Source organism: Rhinatrema bivittatum, chromosome 2 (genome assembly GCF_901001135.1).
Source record: "Rhinatrema bivittatum chromosome 2, aRhiBiv1.1, whole genome shotgun sequence".
NCBI lineage: Eukaryota > Metazoa > Chordata > Amphibia > Gymnophiona > Rhinatrematidae > Rhinatrema > Rhinatrema bivittatum.
The window spans coordinates 429,813,474-429,839,226 of record NC_042616.1 but is presented as its reverse complement, the minus strand read 5'-3'; the positions used below and the strand labels follow the sequence as shown (position 1 = coordinate 429,839,226).

Here is a 25,753-nt window from a genome sequence, read left to right as displayed (position 1 = left end):
TGTCTTGCTTACATTCTCAATCCCCAACATAAGCAAAAATGTACTCTGATATACTTTTAAGGCAAGTCTCAGGTTTCCTGTTTAGCTCTAGTCCATAAGCTGAAACTTTTTGCTGCTAGGGGTTATCCGTTGCTGTATGCTACACATTGATGATAAGCTGAGAACAGTTTTACAGCCTATAGATGTCTGCTCTCTCACCTACCAGTGCAAATGGAGCTCTAGAAAGAGAAGACAGCAGATAGAGAATGAAAGATGCACTCTCCTTGTTTGTGTGCGTGTATATTTGTGTATGTACATATAATTTAGGGGGTTGAGGAATGTCAATGCTGGCACATAATCCTGAGGGGAAAGGAGAGAGAACAATAATGAAAACTTCTTAGCATCACTTGGTGATATAAGCACAGAATTGCTCAGCTAAAATATATATAGACCTTCAAAGCTGTGCCTCCATCAGCTTATCAGTGAGCACAGTTTATCACTGATGTTTAAGTCTCCACAGTAGAATATGAACTGCAGGATAATTTCAAGTGATCAGATTTGAGTGCGCTAAGCCAAAGGAAAGATTACCCAGTGCAGATCAGGGATGATATTTTTGTCAACTTTCACTCTTCAGATGCCACTGCTTTTGCAAATGTGTTTTTTTTAAAATAATGGTTAAAGGATGAATGGTTTTCCTTTCTTACCTGCCACTTAGTTGCCTTCTTTTAGAGCTTGTTGAAACTTGCAGTCGATTGGTAGAAAGTCCAGTTTCCAGCTGATGTCTGAAGTTTGTGAGCTTTGGTTCTGCAATATAGTATTAATACAGTGTTGATCTAATACTGTGTCCATAAACATTGCTCAGAAGAAACCTTGTTCAGTTCTGGCTAATGACAATTGATAGGGATATAGTTTAGTCCCATTATTTTTAGTAAAGTTATTTTACAAGGTTATGTTTTCAAGGTATTGTAAAATGTTCACAGAGAATTATACAGATTATTCTGCAATCCTGTTTTGGAAGTTCTCCCAGTTTCATCGTGTTCTGACTCCAGTGTTGGCATTAACTGGAAATTATTCTATGTTTTACTTTTGCTGTAGGTGTTGGAGTAGATAATGAAGGCATTCTGGTTCTTGGTGCAACAAACATACCTTGGGTTCTAGATTCTGCCATTAGGAGAAGGTACTGTAAAGTTGTTTGCATGCTTTCTGAAGATTATATTATGACTTTAACCAGCGTTAAAGTTTTAATTACTGCTGGTGACTTTTTATTGGTTACACATTGCTTTGGCCCTTTTATGTTAAATCAGGGAAGCAATAGAAAATTAAGCTTTAAATATCTTTTGTCTTTTTTTTTTTTTTTTGGAAAGAAATCTACATTACTGTAACTTTATGAAGAATGAAAAACCTTGTGTTTGGGTTTACTTTACCCATTTAGAATGTGATCATTTTTGTTTGAAAGTTTAAATGACCTGTTGTACATAACAATTTTTCTTTTGAAGTGTAATTTTTTTTTGTCACAAATCAGCCACTGGATTCATATTGTCTCCCATATATGTGCCCAGCTTTATTCCATGAAAATAGCAGTTTCCATGTATTCAAAACACAGTTGATTTAATTACTGTAGTCATTTCTATTGAAATATAATATTTTCTAGAAAATTCTGCAGCCATTTCAGCTGCAAACTTAAATACAGATGCTTAGCACAGTTCTTGTAGATAAAACAGCTCCAGCAACAGTTTCAACTACAAACTTTCCTTTTAACTAGGATCTTTAAATACAATCCTGTCTTCTGGAATCTCCCTCTGTAGCAACAGATTCACTTGTTACATTCTGCACCTTGTTCTTTCTTTTAAAAGTAAAGTAAGACAAAACCCACTTTTCTTAGCATCCAGTCGGATGAATCCAGAACAAGTGGGTTATGCACCTCTACCAGCAGAAGGAGACTGAGCAAACTGACATCACAGTATATATAGTCCTGCAGTGCCGTCAGCCTGCCAGTGTTCAGTCTCCAGCAGATGGTGGACATGCATCTCTCTACTGGGGATTGTTTCATTTTGAGAGGAGAATTAAGGAAATTTACCCCGCTCTCCTGCGGTGATACCAAATAGTCCCTCCCCTGGTTGAGAATTCCTAAGGTGATTTCCATGGTCCCTTAGATGAGGGTCTTGGTCTGGTAGCTGGTTTTCAGCTGACATGGACTTATCTGCTTAAGCAGCTGAAAGGTAGCGGGTGCAGGAAACAGAGCACAGTGGTGACGGCACATGCCGCCCCCCCCCCCCCCCCCCCCCCCCCGCAGCCAGAGATCATCTCTATACTCAGCCAGATGAGGCTAAGCTCCTATAAGGTTAAAAGAAAAATAATAATAATAATGTAATATACAGAGACTTAGACGGATGCTTTTGTTGCTTAGGGCTTCCTCCTTTCCCCGGTCTCCGTGCTCGGCACACCGTTCCGACGTTCATCCCGCTCCGTGGGAGGTCAAGGGATGCGGGCAGCCTGGTGGGTTGAGCAGCCTCCTTAGGCTAGGCCCCGCTCCAAGGCTGCTTTGCTGTGTACCGCATGGTTGCCCTCTACACGATTGTCTGACGTGTGCGTCTAGCTGTACGTCCAGATTGTGTGACGACAGTCAGGCCTTAAAATCTGTACATCCAAGCGCACTATCGGCCACAATGGCGTTTATACCTTCGAAGCCTAAGAATATTTTCAGGGGTTGCAGTCTTCAGCCCTGTCCAGTGCTCCCAGATCAGAGGCACAGGTAGAAACCTTGCCTGAACCTTCTGTTAAGCGCCAGAGTACTCCTAGATCCGTAGCAGGACTGCCCAATAGAAATCTGGATGAATGATGTACCGATCTTGACGATGGTGAAATTCCTCCAGGATAACCATATGAACTAGGCTATGGCTCTTTCATAGTGATGAACGGCTTGCTGTGCTCTCTGACATCTTGGAAATGCTCGGGGTTCCTGAGGCAGATTCTGGGTTTGAGCCGAAGAGAAATCCATCGTGGTTTCCTTGCGTAAAGTCTCTTGTTTTTTCCCTGTGATGGAAGCGATTCAAGAATTGACTGATCTTGAATGAGTCGCCTCAGAGACTAATTTCAAAGGGGGTCAGGTTCTGGAAGGCCTGTACCCTCTGGATTCAGTGATAAGTGAACACTTACATTTTCCGCAAGTAGATGCACTTGTGTGTGCGGTCTCCAAGTGGACCACTATTCCTGTGGAAGGATGAGCGGCCTTAAAGAATGCTCATGATAGGATTGAGTCTATCCTTAAACAACTTTTGAAGCAGTAGCAATGACCTTGCCGATCACGTCTTGTTGTTCCTTGGTGGCTCGTTCTTTAATTCTCTCCCAGGAGGTTGATGACTCTGGGGTAAGCCCCAATGCAGTTATTGAGCCAGCCACTGCCTTCTTGGCAGATGCGAGCTGTGACTTGGTCTGCACTTCAGCCAGAGGGGTGGCGTCTGTAGTAGCAGCCAGGCATCAGTTATGGTTGAGAAATTGGTCTGCCAATCTGACCTCCAAAGTAATCTCACAAATTGCCCTTTAAAGGCTTGCTTTATTGGGGAGCGAGTTGGAGGGAACTGGCCAGTAAGTGGGGTGAATCACCAGTTTCTCTTTTGCTGGAGGATAAGCAGACGCAGCGCTCCTTTAACATGTTGAGATTGTGCTTGAGGATCCAGGCATATTCAACCTTATAGAGGGGTGACCTTTCAACAGGTCTCAGTCCTTTTTGTCCAAGACAACCCAGAAGGGGCACAGGCTTGGCTAGTGGCACCTCTCAAGCCTCCCAATAAAGTTTGCCAACCCACTCCCAGGAACAGGAGATAGGACGCCTCTCTCTCTTAGCATAGGTGGGTTGAAATCATGATGGGTCCTGGAAGTGGTGTGAGAAGGATATGCGATAGGAGTTTCACAGTCTTCCTCGGGATGTTTTCGTGGAGTCCTGCCCTCCCCCCATCACTCCTTGCAAAGAAGTGGGCAGTGGAGCATACATTGACAAAGCTTCTCAGTCTGAGGGCTGTGGTCTCAGTGCTCATGTCTCAAGGTGAAACATTTTTGCATGAAAACATTATGCTCTGTTATAATGGCCATGCAGTCATGAGAATTTCTGACCTCCCTGGATCTGTCTGAAACGTATCTTCATGTTAATGTTTTCTGCAGTTCACAGTTCTAGGGCACCACTTTGTTTCGGTCACTGCCCTTTGGGGTGGCCACTGCACCCAGAACCCTTTCCAAGGTAATGGTAGTAGTTGTGCAGAGTTGAGAGAGGATGAAATCCCAGTACACCCATAATTGGACGACTGGCTGATTTGAGCTGAGCTGCCTGGTGACTCACAAGGTGACTTTCCCTTTTGTAGATGCTGGGCTGGGTGGTGAACCTAGCTAAAAGCAGTCTTCAGCCTACTCAGTTGCTGGAATACCTTGGGTTTTGGTTTGACATGAAGCTGAGCAAGATGTTCCTGCCGGAAGCTCGAATTCAGAAATTGCTAGCTCAATTCAGTCTCTTGTTGAACACTCCTGAGCCCGACTGTATGGTATTACCTGCAGGTAGTTGGCTTATTGGCGGCAACCCTGGAAGTGGTACCATGGGCGAGGGCTCATAGGCACCCTCTTCAGCGTTCCTTGCTGTGTCGGTGGAATCCAGTCTCAAGATTATTTAATTTGGCTCCACCTGCGATAAAGATCTCCTCCCAACTGCGGTGGTTGCTGCAGGCAGATCTATGAAAGAGTTTCCCTAACCCAGTGGACTAGCTAGTACTGACAACGGATGCGAGTTTCCTTGATTGGGGAGCTCACTGTCAGGAGCTGACAGCACAAGGGCACAGGAGTGCAGAGTCTCTCTGGAACATAAATCGGCTGGAAGCCAGGGTGGTCCGCTTGGCATGTTTACAGTTCAGCAACAAGCTGCAGGGTCAATCGGTCCAAATGTCTGACACTGCAACAACTGTGGATTACATCAGTTATCAGAGAGGTACCTAGATCCAACAAGTGTCGCAGGAAATGGATCAATTTATGGAATAGGTAAAGGTTCATTTCCAGATCTCAGCCTCGTGCATTGCAAGCAAAGACAAAGTAAGAGCAGACTTATGTTTATAGTTCTCACAATTTTGACATTTAAAAAAACTTTCTTGACCATACTTCAGGGGTTAGTTTGGTTGGGAGTTCCAACTTGTTCCCCAGCTCTTTTAGAGGAAGAGATCCTGGTGGTTTGGAGTTACCCATATTGGCTTGGGGTACAGGTCAATATTGAGGGCCTGCAGGTGGCACATTCGGTTATGTAGCAGTGCTTCAAAGGTTTTGTTCTCTACCTCCATCTGCTGGTAGGGATGCATAAACCCACTTGTCTGGACTGATCTGTGGTGTTCTAGGAACGAAAGTTAGCAGGTAAAAACCAGTTTTCCTATACTAAGTTTCCAGTGTGTGTGTGCAAACTTATTGATTGCAGATATCCTGAAAATCTAACTAGCTGTGACGTCACCAGGATAGCTCTAACCTATAGACTTTGATCTTTAAATTCATGTACCTTGATACTTGTAGGACTTTGCATTTTTGAGGAGAGTTCATTACAACTGCACATTATAATATGGTTTTAAAATTTCTCAGTAGGAAAAATTCCAAAAATAACTGCCATTTCTCAAAAGGTAGGTATTTTCTGTAGATTCACCGTAATGTTTGTGTACTGTGGTGTGCTGCCAAAAGAGGTTTCCAGGCTTAGTTGTATAGAACTTACAATGTTTTACCAGCTGCTACCCATTCAGGGCTAGTGCAAGAGTATTTGGCACCTTAGTTGGACCTTCGGTCAAACATGCGGTACCCCCCCCCCCCCCCCACACACACACACACCCAAAACCTAGCTCCAGCACAGCACCCTATCTGTGACAGTAGCTCCAGAACAGCACTTCCTCCTTTGGCAGTCTTGGTTCTCCAGCGCACCCATTTGAGCTTCATGCTGGCAGGAATTTGCTGCCCTAAACATTTTGGTGCTCTAGGCCTTTTGGAAGCACCAGCTCTGCACCCATTTATTCCAACTATTAATGTTTGTCTCTCTCTTTCTCAGCCCTAAAGAGTGGTAATCTTGTGACGTCACTACTACATATGTGTAGTGCAATGACAATTAAAGCCAGTGTTTTCTTCTTCCAGAGCAGTAGCATTATGTCTTATTGGTCTGACCATTTTATTTGAGTGGGTCATGTACCAGTTAATTTAGAATGAGGCAAAATTTGGATATGCTCCCATGCTCATCAAAGAGAGGAGTAGCCTAGTGGTTAGAGCAGTGGGCTATGACACAAGGAAATCAGGGTTCAAATCCCTGGTGTTGCTCATGTGACCCTGGGCAAATCACTTTACTCTCTGTTGCCTCAGGTACACAATTAGATTGGGAAATACCTGTAATATAAAGCAGATTATCTGAAGTGCCAAAAAGTGGAATATAAAAATATAAATAAATATATATTCAAAGCAGTATGCATTTATACTTATTGGTGTAACATCCACACAAATCTCAAATTACATCCATATACCTATCAACAAAGATTCATAACTTTTTTTATTGTTTATAAATACTTCACACAATATTAAATAGCTCAAACCTGTATGTTTCCCACAGTGATTCAGCGAACTTCAAAATTTAGCTAAAATATCCCCATTCATACAAACACACCACACTCGCTCACATGCACACTTAAAAAATAAAGAAATAAACCTCTGTTTTTCAAATAATATCAACATTGCAAACTGTTAAATATTTCTATACAATTTTTTCCAGCCCAAACACAAACATTTTCTTAGCACGATAGCAGTTTGTAATGCTGTTATGGAATGAGTCCCAACTATATCAAATACTTCCTCAATTCCATTAGAAACCAACTGTTTTCTAGTCCTGTTATGCCACATATGTTTTTGCCAATTATATGTAGGAGTGAATCAACACAGTACTTGCTCAATTTGCCCACAATGACTGTGAGAGATTCCAAGTTATCTTTTGGTTACACCTTCGTGCTTCAAAAAGTGTCCACACAGAAGATGTTTTCTTTCAGTTCACCCCATCTGCATAGGAGCTACTCAGATGATAAAATATTGTATATTTGATCTCCGTCCACCCCAAGGACCTCGTTTTACCTGACAAACGGGCTTCATCAGAGGGATTTTTTTATTCACCTCTCCTATATTCCTTCATAAATGCCACCTCAGTAATGATCAGCGGTTGAGCACCACAAAATCTTCACGATTGTCAACTGTGGTTAAACAAAGCAATATAAAATAGATTGCGACTATATTCCCATGCATGTCTATACACTTTTTAGAAAAGGTATTTAAAAATAGTTGCGTAAAAATATTCTTCCTTCAGAAACCTGACCTATGCAGGTTCCTTCCTGAATAGCTGCACGCATGGTCTTCTGGAAAAGAGGAAGAGAATCCTCAAAAACACTTTTAAATCTTCATTTGTTGTTGTAAAGAAACAAATGGCTCCCTTGAACACTGAAAGGTAAGGCTAACGGGCCTTCAATCAGTGAGTTTCAAGCCACTTAAAATTTTAGCCTTCATCTTATAGTTTATAGAGCCAATTTAAGCCTTCCATAGGCCAATATTTTATCAATGTTATACTCCATGGCAGCAATAGATCGGCTACAGCAAACAGAACAGCCTGCACCACATTAAATCAAGGTGAATAAACTATGGCGTATGTAAAAATAAGATATTTATGGCCTTGAACAAGCCCTAAAGTAATTTAAAAGAACAATTGTGTTTTTACCCTTCATTGTTTAGAATGAACAGTTTCATCCATTGTTTGTGGAATATAGGCCTTTTTGAAAACAACACATACATAGCACTGCACAGCTATAAGCAAAATTCACATCCCATCTTGTCTTTGAAACCAGAACTTTAGGTAAAATGGGTTCAGTCTTATAAGAGAGCATCCTTCCTTTCTGTGATTTGTAAGCAGGCTAAAGGAATAGATGCCTTATCTCCTGCAATAAAGAATTCTCAAGAGCATTTCTTTATTTAAATCTTTTCTATACTGTCAAGAAGGATCCGTCACAACGGTTTACAATAGGGCACATAAAATAAGGATGCTGAGATATATTAATTTACACAAGTGCCGTAATGATTCAGTACATAGTTTTCTAAATGCTATAATTGGTTTGTGGTACAATACTGTCCAGGAATTATCAGTTAGCATGGTATATCTGTAACTGCCTAGAAGCTTTAAAGTCTCAAATGTGAAATAATTTAAAAAAAAAAAGTGATTTATACAATAGATCTTTCTGTTACAGACATTGAGGAATATGAGAATAGTGTTATGTCCCTGATGGAAATAGGAAACTTTTAAGAGTGGAAAGAAGTTTTTTCTGTAATGGATAAAGTGCTTACAGCATTCTTCCTTAAAGCTGGCAGAATATAAATTAGTAGAGAGCCATGACTGTGGGTATAAAAGGTATGTAAGCTGCAACAGCCCTTTCCACTATACTGAATTAATCATAGTTTAATACAATGGTCCCTATGGTGACCATTAAATTAGCTCTCCCTCTGGGAGAAAGCATCTATCTCTAGGGTTGGATAAGAGTACATTATTAAAGAATGATTTCTCTCCAACTGCTTTAGTAGTTCAAGCTATGTCTTAAAAGCACTTCTGTTTCAAAATTAAGAAACTTTTCAGCTGAAAAGACATGATTCAGCCGAAAACAGCTGCATGCCTATCAAATGACCATTTAAGGGTTGCTTCAGTTTTAATAGTTTTTTTGGGGAAGAACTTAGAAGTCTTTTATGGCTATGACACTGGCTATTAGTCTAAAGCAATATATTTTAAATAGCCTTTCAGAAGGCCTGCTTTTTGAAGAACTATAAAATTAAAAAAATAATAAAGGTTAATTCTAGGGCCAATTTTTGCTTTTATAGTTTTCCATGGTCAATATCATGATTCTAGAAGTTAGTCCAAGTATTCATTATACTTCAACCCGAAGAGTCAAAGGTCAAAAGATGACTTTTCAAAAAAGTAGGAAAATCAACTCCAGGAACATCTAGGTTATCCAGTATATCTCTCAAATCCTTTTTGTGGAAGCCAAAAAGCGGCCTACCTTAAGAATATTACAAAGAATGATTTCACTTAACCATATACCTACAGTACCTGAATATAATCTGCTTTGAAGCACCAAAATGTAGAATACAAATAGCATAAACCATGGATCAGTGGGGTGCTGGGTTTCTTACAATATGGCTGTGCCCCAGAGCTAGCCTTTCCATTATAAAGAGTTACAGGATATCACCATGTTTAAAAAAAAAAAAAAAAAAAAAAAAAAAAGCAGCAATGCTAGCTGCCATAAGAAAACCACTATGTTGAAAGCATTATTTTGGGTTCCATTCAAGAAAAGTACATTTACACATGCAAAACCCAGTTTTAAGTGTGTACATGGTTTTGAAAATTATTTGTGACTCCAACAAAAGACAAAACACAGACTCCATTTTGAATTTAGAAGGGGAATGAACAGATTGCTTGCCCCAGTATTTTTTAACTGAAACTTGCCGTTCGGCAATGCTTTCAGATATATTGCCACATTCCAGTAATAAAAAGTCATTGGCGACTTCTTCATTAAATTATAATGGACAAACATTTCAGTTCAAATTGCACAAAGATCATTCACTGAAGTAAGGGTGATTTTTAGCAGCATGTCAAAGTAAAGAATTGATTATGGTTTACCATACATAGGATAACTGTTTAATCAGGGTGTCATTACTATATTAACAGGTAAATTTTAAAAGGAGCACCCATAAATGCATGTATTGTGCAAGTGAGCAAAAATATGCTCAATTTTATATCCTGCATGCAAGTACACATACTTACAAGTGACTGGGAGAGTCAGTCTGACACTCTATATATCTCCCACTGTAAGAGGGGCAATTTCACCTCAGGGTGGGTGGTTTTTTCTTTTGGGGGGGACGGACGGACAGTGTTACATAGGTCTACCTAGGGTGCAAGGGTCTGTAGACCCTTGAAACACTGCCTCCCCCGAAACCCACCCTGAGGTGAAATTGCTGCTCTTAAAGTGGGAGATATATATATTTATAGTGTCAGATTGTCTGTCTCTTAAAAGAGGTGCTTACTTTCTCCCCCCCCCCCCCCCCCACTGTTCAGGATCCATCTGACCCAAAATCTCCAGGCTTGTGCCTCATCAGGACCAGTAGTAAAGCTATGCAGCTTCATCACTTTCCTAGCAGGGGCGGGTGGGCCAGTCGCCCTGGTCACGTAGTAATCTCAGCTCCTGCTGAGTGATTGCCATGGAACTCGACGCAGCTCAAGGGAGGTATCTGTGGGGCCTTGACTGAGCCCAACCCGGTGTGGCCTAGGGAGGTCTCTGCCCAAAGATAAGCCTACAGGCTCGGCAACAGGAAGCATCTGGCAGTTGCAGGGTTGTTTATTCCCACTTCTCCCTCTGGCAGTAAATGTGCAGTACAGGCTCGGCCAAGGCCCAGAAGAAAGGGTGTGGGGGTGTGTTGGGGGGGGTGTGTGTGAGAGAGAGTGAGTGAGAGTTTAAAGATTGTGTGGCTGCCTTCACCCAAATCCACCACAATCTCTGGAAAATCCAAGATGCCAGACATTTATTTATTTAATGGTATTGGAGAGCTGGAGATTTAAATATTTAATTTATTGTTTTAAATTTTGGGGTGATATGTCTGCTGTTCTGAAGATTTGCCTAGAGTGCCTAATACCTGTCCCTGCTTGCACGTTGTTGGTGTCCTGTGTGTTCTGGTACCTCAAGAATATACCTGTGTACTAGTTTTAGAGTGATTCAGAGCCTTTAGCACATTTTGGAATTCTGAAAGTGCTTTGTTGACCTAAAACTTTGATATTCCACTACCTCAAGACAGCTTGGTATATTGACTGTGCTATGATGCCTTTATAATGGATTGGTATGTCATTGTTGCCTTTCTATTTTTATTTATTTTTTTAAGATAACTTCAACCTAATAGCACTTCATTAGTGTCCCAGTGCCTCTCTCACTTTTGTTCCTTTATATACTTCAGTGCGCACTAATGGCTTGAGTATATTGACATCTTGTACATCTGTGCACTTTGAGAAAGCTTCTATACCAGGTGTAGTCTATTCTAGTCCTCGAGTGCAACAAACAGATCTGGTTTTCAGGATTATTATTATTATTTTTTAACTTTTATATACTGATGTTCCTGTAATAGGATACAAATCACATCGGTTTACAATGTAACTGCAACATTCACTCTGGGGCGATACAGAGAACAGGGGTGACAATTAACTGTGGAACGGGTCATATCATAACCTAAAATGTCATCTCAAAACAAACAAGATAACTGAGAAAAACAGAAACAATGCACTGGACTATGGAGTCAGACTGGTGTCAGCTTGAAAGAGTCCAGCTGAAAGTGAGGGAAAATTAAGTGTTTGGGAAGGCTTGGCTGAATAGCCATGTTTTAAGTTGTTTTTTGAATGTAGATGGGCAAGGCTCTTGCCTGAGGTCCGGAGGCAACGCATTCCATTGATGGGGTCCTGCTGTCGATATGGCGCGCTTTCTTAAGGATGTTTTCGCTTGGGGGGGCAATCAGAGTGTCTTTGTAGGCACTTCTGATTGGTATAGATGAGGTATGTGGTCTTAGTTGTATATGTGTGTTGAGAGATGTGAGGTTGTGTTTCGCTTTATGTATGATCGTGAGGACTTTGAAGAGAATCCTGGATTTGATGGGTAGCCAGTGGAGGTTCTGGAGGGTGGGGGTGATAGGTTCCCTTTTTTTGGTATTGGTGAGAATCCTGGCTGCTGAGTTCTGAACAATTTGAAGAGGTTTGATAGAGTTGGCCGGGAGACCAAGAAGAAGGGAATTGCAATAGTCCAATTTCGACAGGATGATGGATTGCAGCACCAATCTGAAGTCCTGGAAGTGAAGTGGTTTTAGGTTTCTGAGGACTTGCAGTTTGAAGAAGCACTCCTTAGTGGTGGTGTTCACAAACTTCTTTAGGTTAAGCTGGTTATCTAGGATCACGCCTAAGTCTCTAACAAATGGAGAGTGTTTAATAGAGTTGGCTGAATGGGAAGAGGACGGTAAGATCGGCGTGGCGAGGTCTTCTTGAGAGATAAGAATCTCAGTCTTGGTGTTCAGGACCAGGTTGAGCGTGGAAAGAAGATGGTTAATTGCTTGAAGGCAGTTGTTCCAGTGGTTCAGAGTTTTTTGTAGAGATTCAGTGATCGGGATGAGTATTTGGATGTCATCCGCGTACAGATAGTGGGATAGTTTTAGCTTTGTAAGTAGGTGGCAGAGAGGTAGAAGGTAGATGTTGAAGAGTGTAGGTGAGAGGGAAGATCCTTGGGGGACACCTAGGTTGGATGTCCACAATGAACATTCCTGAGTTTTGCATGCACTACCTCCGTTGTATGCAAATATATTTAATGTATATTCATTATGGAAATTCTGAAAACCAGATATGTTTGTGGTTCTTGAGGGCCAGAGTTGCCTACTCTTTCTCTGTGCATTAGCATTTTGATGACACTTGGGTTTCTCGCTATCACTTTGGTCCCTTAAGAATATGCCAATTCTTGCAGAGTGCCTTGGCAGTTCACAGTGGTGTTCCTCTGCTGCAAGAGCTTGGGTGGCCAACACTTTTATTGCACTATTCTGCCTCAAAGTTCATAAAACTTGTGTTATGGTGCCTTAATAGTGTGTCTGTGCCTAACATATTGAAACTGCTATTAGAGAACTTCACAATTCCCCCTCTAAGGCAGCAAGGCAAGTAGATTTAATGAGAAACATGTTCCTCTAACCTGGTTTATCAGGTGCATAATCTGATATTGAAGTTATTTTCCTGATAGAGCAAAATCCTGATTATGTACAGCAGAGCCCCCACATTTCTACTCCTCCTGCAACACGTATCTTGCTAGCCAGTAAGGCTCATGGTCATTTTTAATGCTTTATGTGCACCTGCTTATTAGCTCAGCCACCTATAGCTTTCTTTCAGTTTTTTTTGTTCATACAAAATCCCAAGTCTTTACTACTTAGCTCTGAAAGTAGCAACATTTTTTCTGCTCTTGTGCAGCATGGATGAAAAGATCTCAGAAATGGCCTCCGAACCAGGCCTGGTCCTAATCATGCTGACAAGCCTTGCTGTCCTGCTTTGTGGGATCTTGAGAGATGCTTTCGTACCTCAAGACAGCATTTAATTCTTTTGAGTGTCTTTATGCCTTAGGATAACTTAGTGCAGTTTTCCTGCTTAGGATAACTTAGGATGCCTTAGGCTAACTTAGTGCAGTTTTCCTGCTCAGGTACTTAGGTGCCTTTCATCAGTATTTTAGTGTTAGTCTGTGTGTGGGGGTTTTTTTTGTTTTAAGTCCCTAAAAGATGCTTTTGTACATTCTTCCCTCATAAGTGCTTGAGTATCTTGGTTCCTTGGGATGAGATACAAGTCCATAATATGTCAGTGTCTGGAGTTACTCCTGGAAGAATTCTGCGTACAAAAATGTAAAATTCTGCATTCTTTATATTGGTCAAAATAACACAATATACTTAAGTCTTTATGCAATTAATTTAAAATGTAATACAGAAAGTTATTACTTAAAAGATGTAGAGTGTTTATATTTTGAGTAGAATTTTCCTAGACATTCACTGTAGGAGCATCTCTTCCCCCTCTCCCTACTCCCCTGGCCAGTCTCCTTTCACTTTGCCCTCTCAGGCCCTAACTCTTCCACCTGCCATTATCTCTCTCCTCCCCCTCTAGGGTCAACTCGCTTCCACTCTATCTCCATTCCCAGAGTTTGACCCCTCTCTCAGAATTGCCCCTCACATGGACACTGTATCACATACTCACACTCATACACATGCTCCTCTCTCTCGCACATACACCCACACAGGCTCCCTTTCACTCTCTCGCACATACACCCCTGCCCATTGACTTCCCCCTCTCACAAACAAGCAAGCACTCTCATATACACACATTCCCTTTTTCACACAAACCAGCTCACATGCTCTCACCCCCATGCTTGCAGTCTCACACAGTTATACCTCTACACACACTTACTCTCACCAGGGCCTGCTTCAACTTTGCCGTGAGCGGGACAGGCCTCCACTCACAGCACGCCTGGGCCTCCTTCATCCATGCCAAATTCTGCGCAGAAAATGGAATTTCTGCACAGCTGCGATGGAGGGGATTCCTGTGCAAATTCTATGCTCCGCAGTAGCACAGAATTCCCCCAGGACTATCTATTGGCACTTGAGTGCCCTCAAAGCATTTGAGTAGCCTTGATCTCTTGTTCCTCAAGCCCTTCTAGGTGATTTTAGATCATTTGAATCTCACCAGGTTTTGGTTGAGATTCAGGTTTTCTGGGACTTTGACTCCTCCTCCTCATGTTCTAGTCATAAATCGGTCACCAGGTAAGCATTAGAATTCAGATTTCCTATTTGAATGCTTCTCCTATGGCCACTGGAATTGGACTGAGAGCACCTCATTTCATGTAGGCCACCCTGCTGACCTGGATTTGAACCTGTGACCTAGAAGTCAAAGGTTCTAATGTTATGGCAGTTTATGGTGATCTTAATTTTATGCTTTGCAGCAATGGCTGCAATTCTCACTACAATATATTTTCTGGCAGCAGAGGTCACAGTTTCTTTGAGTTCAGTTAAAGCTCTTATAAGTGGTTGGGGTAAGCAGCATGCAGCAAGTCACACGACCATGTGAATCCAAGAAAATATCTTCAGGGAACAATCACAAACAGAAAAAGGATATTGTTACAGTACGCACAGAAATGGATAATTTGTGATTATGAACAGAATGGTAAAACTTAGCTGCATTCCTAGTATTAATTGACTAAGAAGTAATTATTTGGACTTTTAAGCTTCTGCCTTTTGTGTCCCTATACTCGTGTTCCAAAACTGCATGAGATTGTAAGAGCTCACTGTATAACAAATGCAATTTCCTTCACTGTTTTCTAATTGTGTACTGACAAAATAATTATTGTACTTTTGAGGAACTAGATTATTAATATTAGCCCTTCAGTTAGTGTAGCTTTGGTAGAGAAGACTAGTATGTGGCTTTTCTTATAGCATACTCTGATTTAACACATGTACAACCAAGAAATGTGCTCCTACTTTGAAGGTTTGAGAAACGCATTTACATTCCTTTGCCTGAAGATCATGCTCGGGCTGCCATGTTTAAGCTGCACCTTGGGGCAACACCAAACAGCCTGACAGAAGCAGACTACCGAGAGCTTGGAAAGAAAACAGATGGGTATTCCGGTGCTGACGTAAGCATCATCGTGAGGGATGCATTGATGCAGCCGGTCAGAAAAGTTCAGTCAGCTACTCACTTTAAAAAAGTAAGTGATTTTTTTTTATCTAGAATTTCTTTTAAAGAGTTGAAGTCTTGTGTGGCATAGAATGTTCCTTGCTATTTTAAACAAAAAAAATTAGTGTCAAGACTCATTTGGCTTATTAATTGGTAGGCAGTAACTTTCTGTTTTTCTAATTTAAATGATGTGCAGAGTCTTAATTGTAATTTTATTCATGAGATCAGTTCAAGAATGGAAAAATGACTAGGCAGATACCACATGTTCTCTCCACTTAAACCGGGGGGGGGGAAGGGGGAAGAGAATGAAGGGGTAGGGGACTGTAGGAGGGGAGAGTGAGGAATGCATCCAGTTAAGGTGTGGAGGAGAGAGCTGCATGGTAGTGCTTGAACCCTCCCCAGCTCACTATGCACTCCAGCCATCTTCCTCTTCAAAAAAAAAAAATAAAAATTGGAAGGGAGTTGGTGGCAGGAGTACATGGCAAGTGCATTTCGGCTCTAGTTAGTAAATCCTGGAAGAATTTTTCAAACCCTGCTAATGGATGCATGCAAGATGGCTGTCATACACAGGCTAGAATCTTTAAGAACATAAGAAATTGCTATGCTGGGTCAGACCAAGTGTCCATCAAGCCCAGTATCCTGTTTCCAACAGTGGCCAAATCAGGCCACAAGAACTTGGCAATTACCCAAACACCAAGAAGATCCCATGCTACTGATGCCAGTAATAGCAGAGGCCATTCCCTAAGTCAACCTGATTAATAGCTGTTAATGGACTTCTCCTCTAAGAACTTATCCAAACTATTTTTGAACCCAGCTACACTAACTGCACTAATCTCATCCTCTGGCAACAAATTCCAGAGCTTAATTGTGCATTGAGTGAAAGAATTTTCTCCAATTAGTCTTAAATGTGCTACTTGCTAACTTCATGGAATGTCCCCTGGTCCTTCTATTATCCGAAAAAGTAAATAACCAATTCACATCTACTCGTTCAAGACCTCTCATGATCTTAAAGACTTATATCATATCCCCCCTCAGCCGTCTCTTCTCCAAGCTGAACAGTCCTAACCTCTTCAGCCTTTCCGCATAGGGGAGCTGTTCCATTCTCTTTATCATTTTGGTTGCCCTTCTCTGTACCTTCTCCATCACAACTACATCTTTTTTGAGATGCAGCGACCAGAATTGTACACAGTATTCAAGGTGCGATCTCACCATCGAGCGATACAGAGGCATTATTACATTTTCCGTTTTATTAACCATTCCCTTCCTAATAATTCCTAAGAATCTGTTTGCTTTTTTGACCATCGCAGCGCACAGCCATTTTTATAATTGTAGCCCCATTTAAATTTTTCAGAAATTTTATTTTGCATTTAAAATTGTCACACGCCAAACTAACCATCCAAACTGGAGAAATATATTGGAAGCTAGAAGATTGATCCTTAGCTTAACCACCACCAATTCTAACTCTGCTGAGTTTCAGCAATATTATGGCTGCTTTAGGGGATCACAGGCCTTTCCACCCAGACCAAATATGTCCTCCAGTAACACTTAAAACACTTCGGATAGAAAAAAAAAAACCATGTTGCTAGAGCAGTATCCTTCAGATCACACTGCATGGCACTGCATTGTTTTGGTCTCATATGGAAGGGCAAGGGATTGTAAATTTTGGCACTTGGAAAAAGATTTTATTAACATTACATCAGTCTTCACTTCTGCTAGTGGGTTTTCTATTGTTCAGATTTATATTTTGGGTAGAATTAAGAAAACATGTCCCTGAAAATTGGGCAACAGTGTATAGTCAGGTAATCAAGCTTGCTTGGACCTTTAGACAGATTCAAAAAGAATCTTTCAACAGAGCAAGGCTGATCAAACTCTTATGATACATGCTATTAGAGATCAAATTGACTATTCGGATCAGCCATTTTATTAATTTTCAGTGCAAGTCTTTGGTCTGTGTGGGAGGTATGCACCAGCTGCAAGACTTCTAATTGGTCCAAATGTATCCTAATACAGAAAAAAGGGGGCATGAGTTCTTGTCAAAATAACTGATATCAGCTGATTAAGAGAAATGATTTATGTGGTCACATGTGCTAACTTTTTTTTTCTTTACTCAATAACAATTCTTTTATTAAGGTACGAGGACCATCCCGATCTAATCCAGATATTATTGTGGAAGATTTGCTCACGCCATGCTCTCCAGGGGATCCTAATGCCATTGAAATGACCTGGATTGATGTGCCAGGAGATAAGTTATTAGAGCCAATCGTTTCCATGGTTAGAATTTTTTATACTTTTCCTATAATTTAAAATAGTAGTAAATGTAACATTTATTCAGTGGTTGGCATTAAAGGGACCTTGTAAGTCAACATTTCTTAAGTAAAAGCATGCCTATTTGTAGACATTAACATTATATTGAGAATTATTACTATTAACTATGGGCTTCAGGCAGTGTTTATGCCCTTCTTCTCCTCCTCATCCCTCAACAGAATAGCATATCTACAAAATATTTAATAGCCAGCTGATGTAGTGTGCGAAGATACCATAGTCCATGAATTAGATATGCATTAAGACACTTTATATTCTTAGATATTCATTATCTCGCTTAAGTAAACAAGGATCCCAAGTTAAATAAACCTTCTTCAGATAATGTCATTTAATGGTCATTTATCCCAGGACAAGCAGGATGCTAATCCTCGCATATGGGCCCTATGGAAATGGCAAATACCATTCCTTTTCCATTTGTAACAGAAGCAGACACCAGACAAAAAACCTTAGAGGTTCTTCAGTTCGTAGATCCTCCTAAAGACGACATAGCAATACTAGTGCATGAAGTCCTTGTGGAACTGCAACAAAAGTTATGGGAACATCCTTGCACTATACCACCAGTCAACAAGCGTACTGACGCCACTTACCTGGTGCAACAGATTCCAAGTTTCCAGAAACCTCAGCTTCCACACCAATCTGTGATGGTGGAATCTGCCCAGAAAAAATCCAAAAGAATCAGGCCACACTCATCTACACCTACTGGGAAGGATCAGAAGTTCTTTGACACGCTTGGACGGAAAATGTTTCAAGGGTCCATGCTAGTTTCCAGGATTGCGTCATATGTTATATATGACTCAGTACCAGCGTAATTTGTGGAAACAAGTACAATAATTTTCAAATTCACTTCCTCAACAATATCAGGACTCATTTAACAATATCATTTACAAAGGTTTAGAAGCTGGAAAGCATGAAGTCCGTACGGCCTACGACACTTTCGAAACATCATCCAGAATGGCTGCAACAGGAATTAGTGCTCGCGGATGGGCCTGACTCAAGGCTTCAGATCTTAGGTCAGAAGTACAAGAAAAGTTGGCTGATCTCCTTGTAAGGGAGACAATCATTTTGAAAAAAAAGTTCTGGACGCTGTAATACAGCTAACGGAGCATTCTGAAACTTTGAAACAGCTGTCTTCTGTTCCACCACAAACAAACTTCTATCAGAAGAACTGCTAGAAAAGACTATAGAAGGCCCTATTATAAAGCACAATGATACAATCCTCCGGCAGAACGTCAAAACCACCTCAACGGAGCCAACCTGGGCAACCTAGAGCCCCTAGAACTCAACCTCCTCCTCAGACAGGCCCTGCGTCAGGGTTTTGAGATCGCTGGAGAACAGCAGTCACTCCTCAAACTCATTTCCGAACCTTCCTGTAGGAGGTCTGATATCAAAATCTCATTCCCTGTACGTACCAGGATCAGTCCAGGACACCTGGGTTGTGACTCCGCACCAGTAGATGGAGACAGACTAAAACTTGTGGGCGGAGCCATATATGCTCCTGTGCCAGTCACAGCCCCTCAGTCTTACTCTGTCTCCAGTAGATGGTGCAGGTCCGGTCACAGCCCTGCCTGCCCTGGTTCTGGTATTCCGTCAGGGTCGGTTCCTTTTTTTGATTTGTTAGGCCAGTTTAGGCTACGGGTTTCTATTTGGGAATATTTTTGCTAAATTGTCCCTAGGTCCCTTTCGCCCTGCCTCCCAGGGGGGTTGTGAGGTTCTGAGGGGACCACCCCCCCCTGGTTGAGGCCGCTGCCAGGGTCGAGGACCCAGCTGGCCTAGTAGCAGCGTCAGGGGTGACACCGGGGAGCCCGGTTCACTCACCCCTGCTGGATTAGGGCTCCAGGACCGTGGACAGTGACAGGCGTTTTTGTTTAAAAAAAAAAAAAAAAAGTTTGCTTTTATTTCTGTGCCGGCTCTCTCTTGCTTCGCATCGCCGCTCGTGGTGGGGGCGCCGCTGTCGGGGGGAGGCCGTTCGCTCAAATTTTTTAATTTTCGTGTCTCCTGTCGTCCCGTGTTCGCGCCTCTTCGCCGCCATGCCTCGCGGCTCGGTCTGCCGGGCCTGTGGCTCGGCGCGCACGCGTCTTTCGCGCGAGAGTCTGTGCGCCGCTTGCATCCCGGGCGGAGAGGGGTTGTCCGGGGCGCCTCGGGGACCTCGTTCGCGACCCGCGCGATCGCCTCCGCGCGGGGGGGGGGGGGGGGGGGGGGGGGGGCGCCGTAGAAAAGCCCCATGAGCTTTTCCCGCTTAGCGCGGGAGTGGTGGCCATTTTGGCCACGGGCCGCGAAATGGCGCGGGAAATGACAGGGCCTTCGGCCTTGCCTCCCGCGCTTTCCCCGCAGCGGATTGCGGTCGGAGGGGGTCCCTCGGGGGACACAGGGTCCCCGGGGAGTCCCGCTGATTTTTCTTCAGATTCGAGCTCGCTTTCGGAGGACCTTGCGCTTTTGTTGCGCAAAGTCCTGAAATACAAAAAAAGTAAGCGCGGCCAGAGTGAAGCTCGCAGGGCTCCACCGCGGAAGAGGTCCAGAAAGCCTTCGGGGGTCGCGGAGGGGCCCCAGGGCGCCTTGCGGGGGAAGCGGCCTCCATGTGGCGTCCCACAGGAGGCGGACACCGATTCCTCCCCTGAGGCGGACGCTGATTCCCCTGAGGAGACCCAGAAGGGACCCGACGATGTGGGAGCGGACGGCTCCGCTACGTCCGGCGTAGGAAAAGGTTCGCAGGCAGTGGAGGGAGACGATCCCAAAGTGGTCCGGCTATTCCGTAGGGATGAATTGCCACCTCTAATTCCAGCCATTCTCCAGGAACTGGGAATAGACCCCCCTCCGGCGGTGGTTCGTCAGGAAGCGAACATGGATCCGGTCCTGTTAGGCCTCACGGGTCCGGCAGTTGCTTTTCCGTTCCATTTTTCTTCAACGGACATCATGTTCCGGGAATGGGACACTCCGGAGTTAGGTTTGAAGGTCAGCAAGGCCATGGACAAGCTTTACCCGCTCCCGGAGGATGCGCTGGACCTTCTCAAGTTTCCCAAGGTGGATTCGGCGGTTTCGGCGGTAACGAAGAGATCTACTATCCCGGTTACGGGTGCGACAGCCCTTCGGGACCTTCAGGACAGGAAGCTGGAAGTACAGCTCAAGAAGATTTTTGAGGTGTCAGCGCTAGGAATTCGGGCCGCCATGTGTACGAATTTCGCTTTGAGAGCTGGCTTACGCTGGGCTCAGGTCCTCCAAGCCAATGCGGATCTTTCTGCAGACGAGGCAGCGCAAGCGGATAAGTTGGAAGCGGTAATAGCATATGGCGCAGATGCACTCCACGATCTGCTGCGCACTTCGTCTAGATCCATGGTGGCGGCTGTCTCGGCGCGCCGCCTCCTGTGGCTACGCAACTGGGCGGCGGATGGCTCTTCTAAGGCTCACCTCGGGGCGCTGCCATTCAAGGGTAAGTTACTGTTTGGCAAGGAATTGGATGATTTGATGGCTTCCCTGGGGGAAAATAGGGTTTTCAGGTTGCCCGAAGATAGATCCAGGTCGCGGTCTTCCTTTGCAGCCAGGTCCCGCTTTCATGGGCCCAGGAAGGCGCGACCTCAAAGGTCGTCGGGGCAATCGTACAGGTCTTCCTCCTCCCGTACCCCACAGTGGCAGCAGCAGCAGCAGTCCTTTCGTGGGAGGCGCTTTGGTAGACCAGGGGGTGCCCTGGCCATCACGGCGCCCAAATCTTCACAATGAAAGGGGGTCGGCCCTTCTCCCGCCGCAGCCTCAGCACGCCGTTCCCAACGTCGGGGCGCGGTTGCTGTCGTTTTACGAGAGATGGGCCGGAATAACGTCGGACCAGTGGGTCCTCACCGTGATAAGACAAGGCTACGCGTTAGATTTTGCTCGCATTCCAGTGGACAAGTTCCTTGTGTCACCTTGCAAGGCTCCCGAGAAGAAGGCGGCGGTGCTAGACACCATCCGCCGCTTAGAGGACTTGGGAGCTATCTCCCCCGTTCCGGTCAGCCAACACGGCAAAGGCCGTTACTCCATTTACTTCATCGTACCAAAGAAGGACGGCACGTCCCGACCAATTCTGGATCTCAAAGGGGTGAACCGATGCCTTCGCGTTCCTCGCTTCAAAATGGAGACGATCCGGTCAGTCATCGCCGCGGTCCAGCCAGGCGAGTTCCTGGCCTCCCTGGACCTCACGGAGGCGTATCTTCACATAGGCATTCAGCCGTCGTTCCAACGCTTCCTCAGATTCTGCATTCTGGGACGGCATTACCAGTTTCGGGCGCTCCCGTTTGGGCTCGCAACGGCCCCTCGTACATTCACGAAGGTGATGGTCGTGGTGGCGGCGCAACTGCGCCGAGAAGGTCTCCTGGTCCATCCTTACCTGGACGATTGGTTGATTCGGGCGAAGTCCGAGGATCAGTGTCGGATGGCGGTGGCCAGGGTCCTCCATCTGTTGCAGTCCCTGGGATGGGTGGTCAACTTCAGCAAGAGTCATCTGACACCCACGCAGACCTTGGAATATCTGGGAGCTCTTTTCGACACGAAGCAGGGCAAGGTGTTTCTGTCGCTCGAACGGATGGGCAAACTGCAAACTCAGGTGCAACGCTTGTTGTCTCTTCGCCAGCCGCGGGTCTGCGACTACCTTACGGTCCTAGGGTCTATGGCTTCCACGCTGGCGCTGGTTCCCTGGGCGTTCGCTCATCTGCGACCCTTACAGTCATCCTTGCTTTCCCGCTGGAAGCCGGTCTCTGAGGACTTCCATTTACCGCTTCCTCTAGCGGGACACGCGAGGTCCAGCCTGCGTTGGTGGCTGGACCCCAGTCATCTTTCCGCCGGAGTCTCTCTCCTGGTGCCCAGTTGGACAGTGGTGACCACGGATGCCAGCCTCTCCGGTTGGGGAGCGGTCTGCCTAGGGAGCTCAGTTCAAGGCCTATGGTCAGTGTCGCAAGCCCAGTGGTCTATCAATCGCCTAGAGACCAGAGCGGTCCGTCTGGCCCTGCAGGCTTTTCTACCATTGCTGCGGGGAAAGGCAGTCCGAGTGTTGTCGGACAATGCGACCACCGTGGCATACATCAACCGGCAGGGGGGGACACGGAGCCCCCAGGTGGCGGAAGAAGCTCAGCGCTTGATGGCCTGGTCGGAGCTACATCTCAGCAACCTCGCAGCGTCTCACATTGCGGGAGTCGACAACGTGCAGGCGGACTATCTCAGCCGTCATCGTCTGGATCCCGGAGAGTGGGAGCTGGGGGACGATGCGTTTCTTGTCATTTGCGAAACGTGGGGGGTGCCCCACATGGATCTGATGGCCACGTGGCACAACGCGAAGGCCCCGCGATTTTACAGTCGACGTCGAGAGCGGGGGGCAGAAGGCGTCGATGCGTTGGTGCTTCCCTGGCCAACGGATGTGCTGCTCTACGTGTTTCCCCCGTGGCCGATGATCGGCAAGATTCTACGGCGCATAGAGTTGCATCCGGCCAACGTGATCTTGGTGGCACCGGAGTGGCCTCGCCGGCCGTGGTTCGCAGACCTCGTACAACTGGCAGTAGCGGCACCCCTTCGGTTCCAGGGAATGGCGGCCCTACTCCATCAGGGCCCCGTCTGTTTGGAGGATGCGGATCACTTCTGTCTCGCGGCATGGCTTTTGAGAGGAATCGACTGAAGAGAAAAGGTTATTCAGATGCGGTCGTGGCCACGCTACTGCGTTCCAGAAAGCAGTCGACGTCTTTGGCTTACGTCCGTGTCTGGGTGGTCTTTGAGGACTGGTGCGTGCAGCGAGGGGTGGACCCCACTTCGGCTTCCGTCTCTGATGTTCTGGCGTTCCTCCAGGCGGGTCTGGCCAAAGGTTTGGCGTGCAGTTCCCTACGGGTCCAAGTGGCGGCGCTTGGGTGTTTGCGAGGTAAGTCTCTGGCGCTTCACCCGGATATTGCTCGTTTCCTTCGGGGTGCTAAGCACCTTCGCCCCCCGTTACGTCTTCCTTGTCCGGCTTGGAACCTCAATTGGGTTCTCTCCGCTCTATGCACGGCGCCGTTTGAGCCCTTGAAACGCGCAACTCTTAAGGATCTCACTTTAAAAACGGCATTCTTGGTGGCGATTGCCTCGGCACGGCGTGTTTCCGAGTTACAGGCCCTGTCCTGTAGGGAACCTTTCTTGCGTATCTCCGATTCGGGGGTTTCCTTACGGACGGTTCCTTCCTTTCTTCCGAAAGTGGTCTCGTCGTTTCACGTGAATCAATCGGTGGAGTTGCCCGCTTTTGCGTGCGGAGACTCCTCTGTTACAGAAGAGAGGGAGTTACGGAAGCTTGACGTGCAGAGATCCCTTCTCCGATATCTGGAGGTCACTAATCCGTTTCGGGTCACAGATCATCTGTTTGTCCTGTTCTCTGGACCAAAGAAAGGAGCTGCGGCGTCCCGCACAACGATCGCTCGTTGGCTCAAAGAGGCCATTGGTTCGGCGTACTTGGTGCGGGGAAAACCTCTTCCCGTGGGGCTGCGGGCTCACTCGACTCGATCTCAAGCAGCGTCTTGGGCGGAAGCTTCTCAGGTGTCGCCTCGAGATTTGTAGGGCGGCCACCTGGAAGTCGTTGCATACTTTTATCCGGCATTACTGGCTGGATGTCCGGGCTACCGATTCCGGGGGTTTTGGAGAGAGGGTTCTCCGAGCGGGACTCTCTGCTTCCCACCCTCAGTAGGTTGCTCTGGTACATCCCAGGTGTCCTGGACTGATCCTGGTACGTACAGGGAAAGGAAAACTAGTTTCTTACCTGATAATTTTCGTTCCTGTAGTACCAAGGATCAGTCCAGGATCCCGCCCGCAGTGCTGCGCTGAAGTAATGGAGAGTCCGCTCTGTGTTTTGATTTGCTCTGTTCCGCTTGTTTGCTCTCTCGGTTGGAGAGTCCGTTTCCAGAGGGGGTGTTTCTTTCCCCGTTAGTTAGCGGTATCTAGTTTTGTTTACTTCTCTGGTTGTGTTCTACTTTGACATTCCGTAAGACTGAGGGGCTGTGACTGGCACAGGGGCATATATGGCTCCGCCCACATGTTTTAGTCTGTCTCCATCTACTGGTGCGGAGTCACAACCCAGGTGTCCTGGACTGATCCTTGGTACTACAGGAACGAAAATTATCAGGTAAGAAACTAATTTTCCTTTCCCATTGGGCAAGTATCACCACAGATCAGTGGGTACTCTCAATTGTATTTCACGGTTACCATCTGTATTTTCTCAAGGTACCAAACGACAATCCACCAAAACCGCATTGGAGACATCATCATTACTCCACACTTCTGCACACAGAATTGTCAACCCTACTGAGAGCCAGGGTGGTAGAACCTGTATCCCGACCTCAGCAGGGCAGAGGATTCTATTCCAGTTATTTCCTCATTCCAAAGAAACCAGGAGGCCTTCAACAACTCAAATTCCTACAGAAAGAAAAGTTCAGAATGGTATCCTTGTGTGCAATGCTTCCTCGTCTTCAAACAGGAGATTGGCTCTGTTCTCTGGATCTTCAAGACGCATATGCGCACATCCCGATATTCCCTCATAGCAAGTTCCTACACTTTTGGTGGGACATCAACATTTTCAGTACAGAGTTCTGCCATTCAGTCTTGCCTCAGCACCAAGAGTATTCACAAAATGCCTAGCTGTAGCAGCGGCTCATTCATGCAAACAAAGCATCCATGCATTCCCCTACCTCGACAACTGGCTCATCAAAAGCCAATCAAGAGACTAAACACTCAACTCGCTAAAATGCACAATCAATCTGCTTCGCTCGTTGGGATTTCTAATAAACTACCAAAAATCCCATCTTCTACCATCCCGTGTTCTACAGTTCATCGGCGCAGAGTTGAACACCACCGTGTCCAAAGCCTTCCTTCCAAATGACCGCACAAGATTCTATTGACTTTAGCAAAAAATCCGCATACACAGAGCAGGGCGACAGCCCATCAGTTCCTCACTCTCCTTGGCCACATGGCCTCCACAGTACACACATTTCCCATGGCCAGATTAGCCATGAGAGTAACTCAATGGACGCTGAGATCACAATGGCTCCAAACAAGTCAGCCACTGTCACATCACATTCAAATAACCCACCAGTTACGTCTTTCTCTCCGCTGGTGGTCGAACAAGAACAACTTGCTCGTAGGAAATCCTTTCCAACAGCCAATACCACAAGAAACTTTAACTACAGATGC

At 45.2% G+C, this 25,753-nt stretch overlaps 1 protein-coding gene across 1 annotated transcript in view; it reads left to right on the top strand.

Moving 5' to 3' along the window:
* The window catches only part of VPS4B (vacuolar protein sorting 4 homolog B), a 91,293-nt gene that overhangs the window by 52,147 nt on the left and 13,393 nt on the right, over window positions 1-25,753 (top strand). Inside the window, exons 8-10 of the mRNA XM_029590308.1 lie at window positions 1,075-1,156; window positions 15,083-15,302; window positions 17,402-17,542. Of these exons, the coding sequence (XP_029446168.1) occupies window positions 1,075-1,156; window positions 15,083-15,302; window positions 17,402-17,542 (443 nt within the window). The remainder of the gene's footprint in view (window positions 1-1,074; window positions 1,157-15,082; window positions 15,303-17,401; window positions 17,543-25,753) is intronic.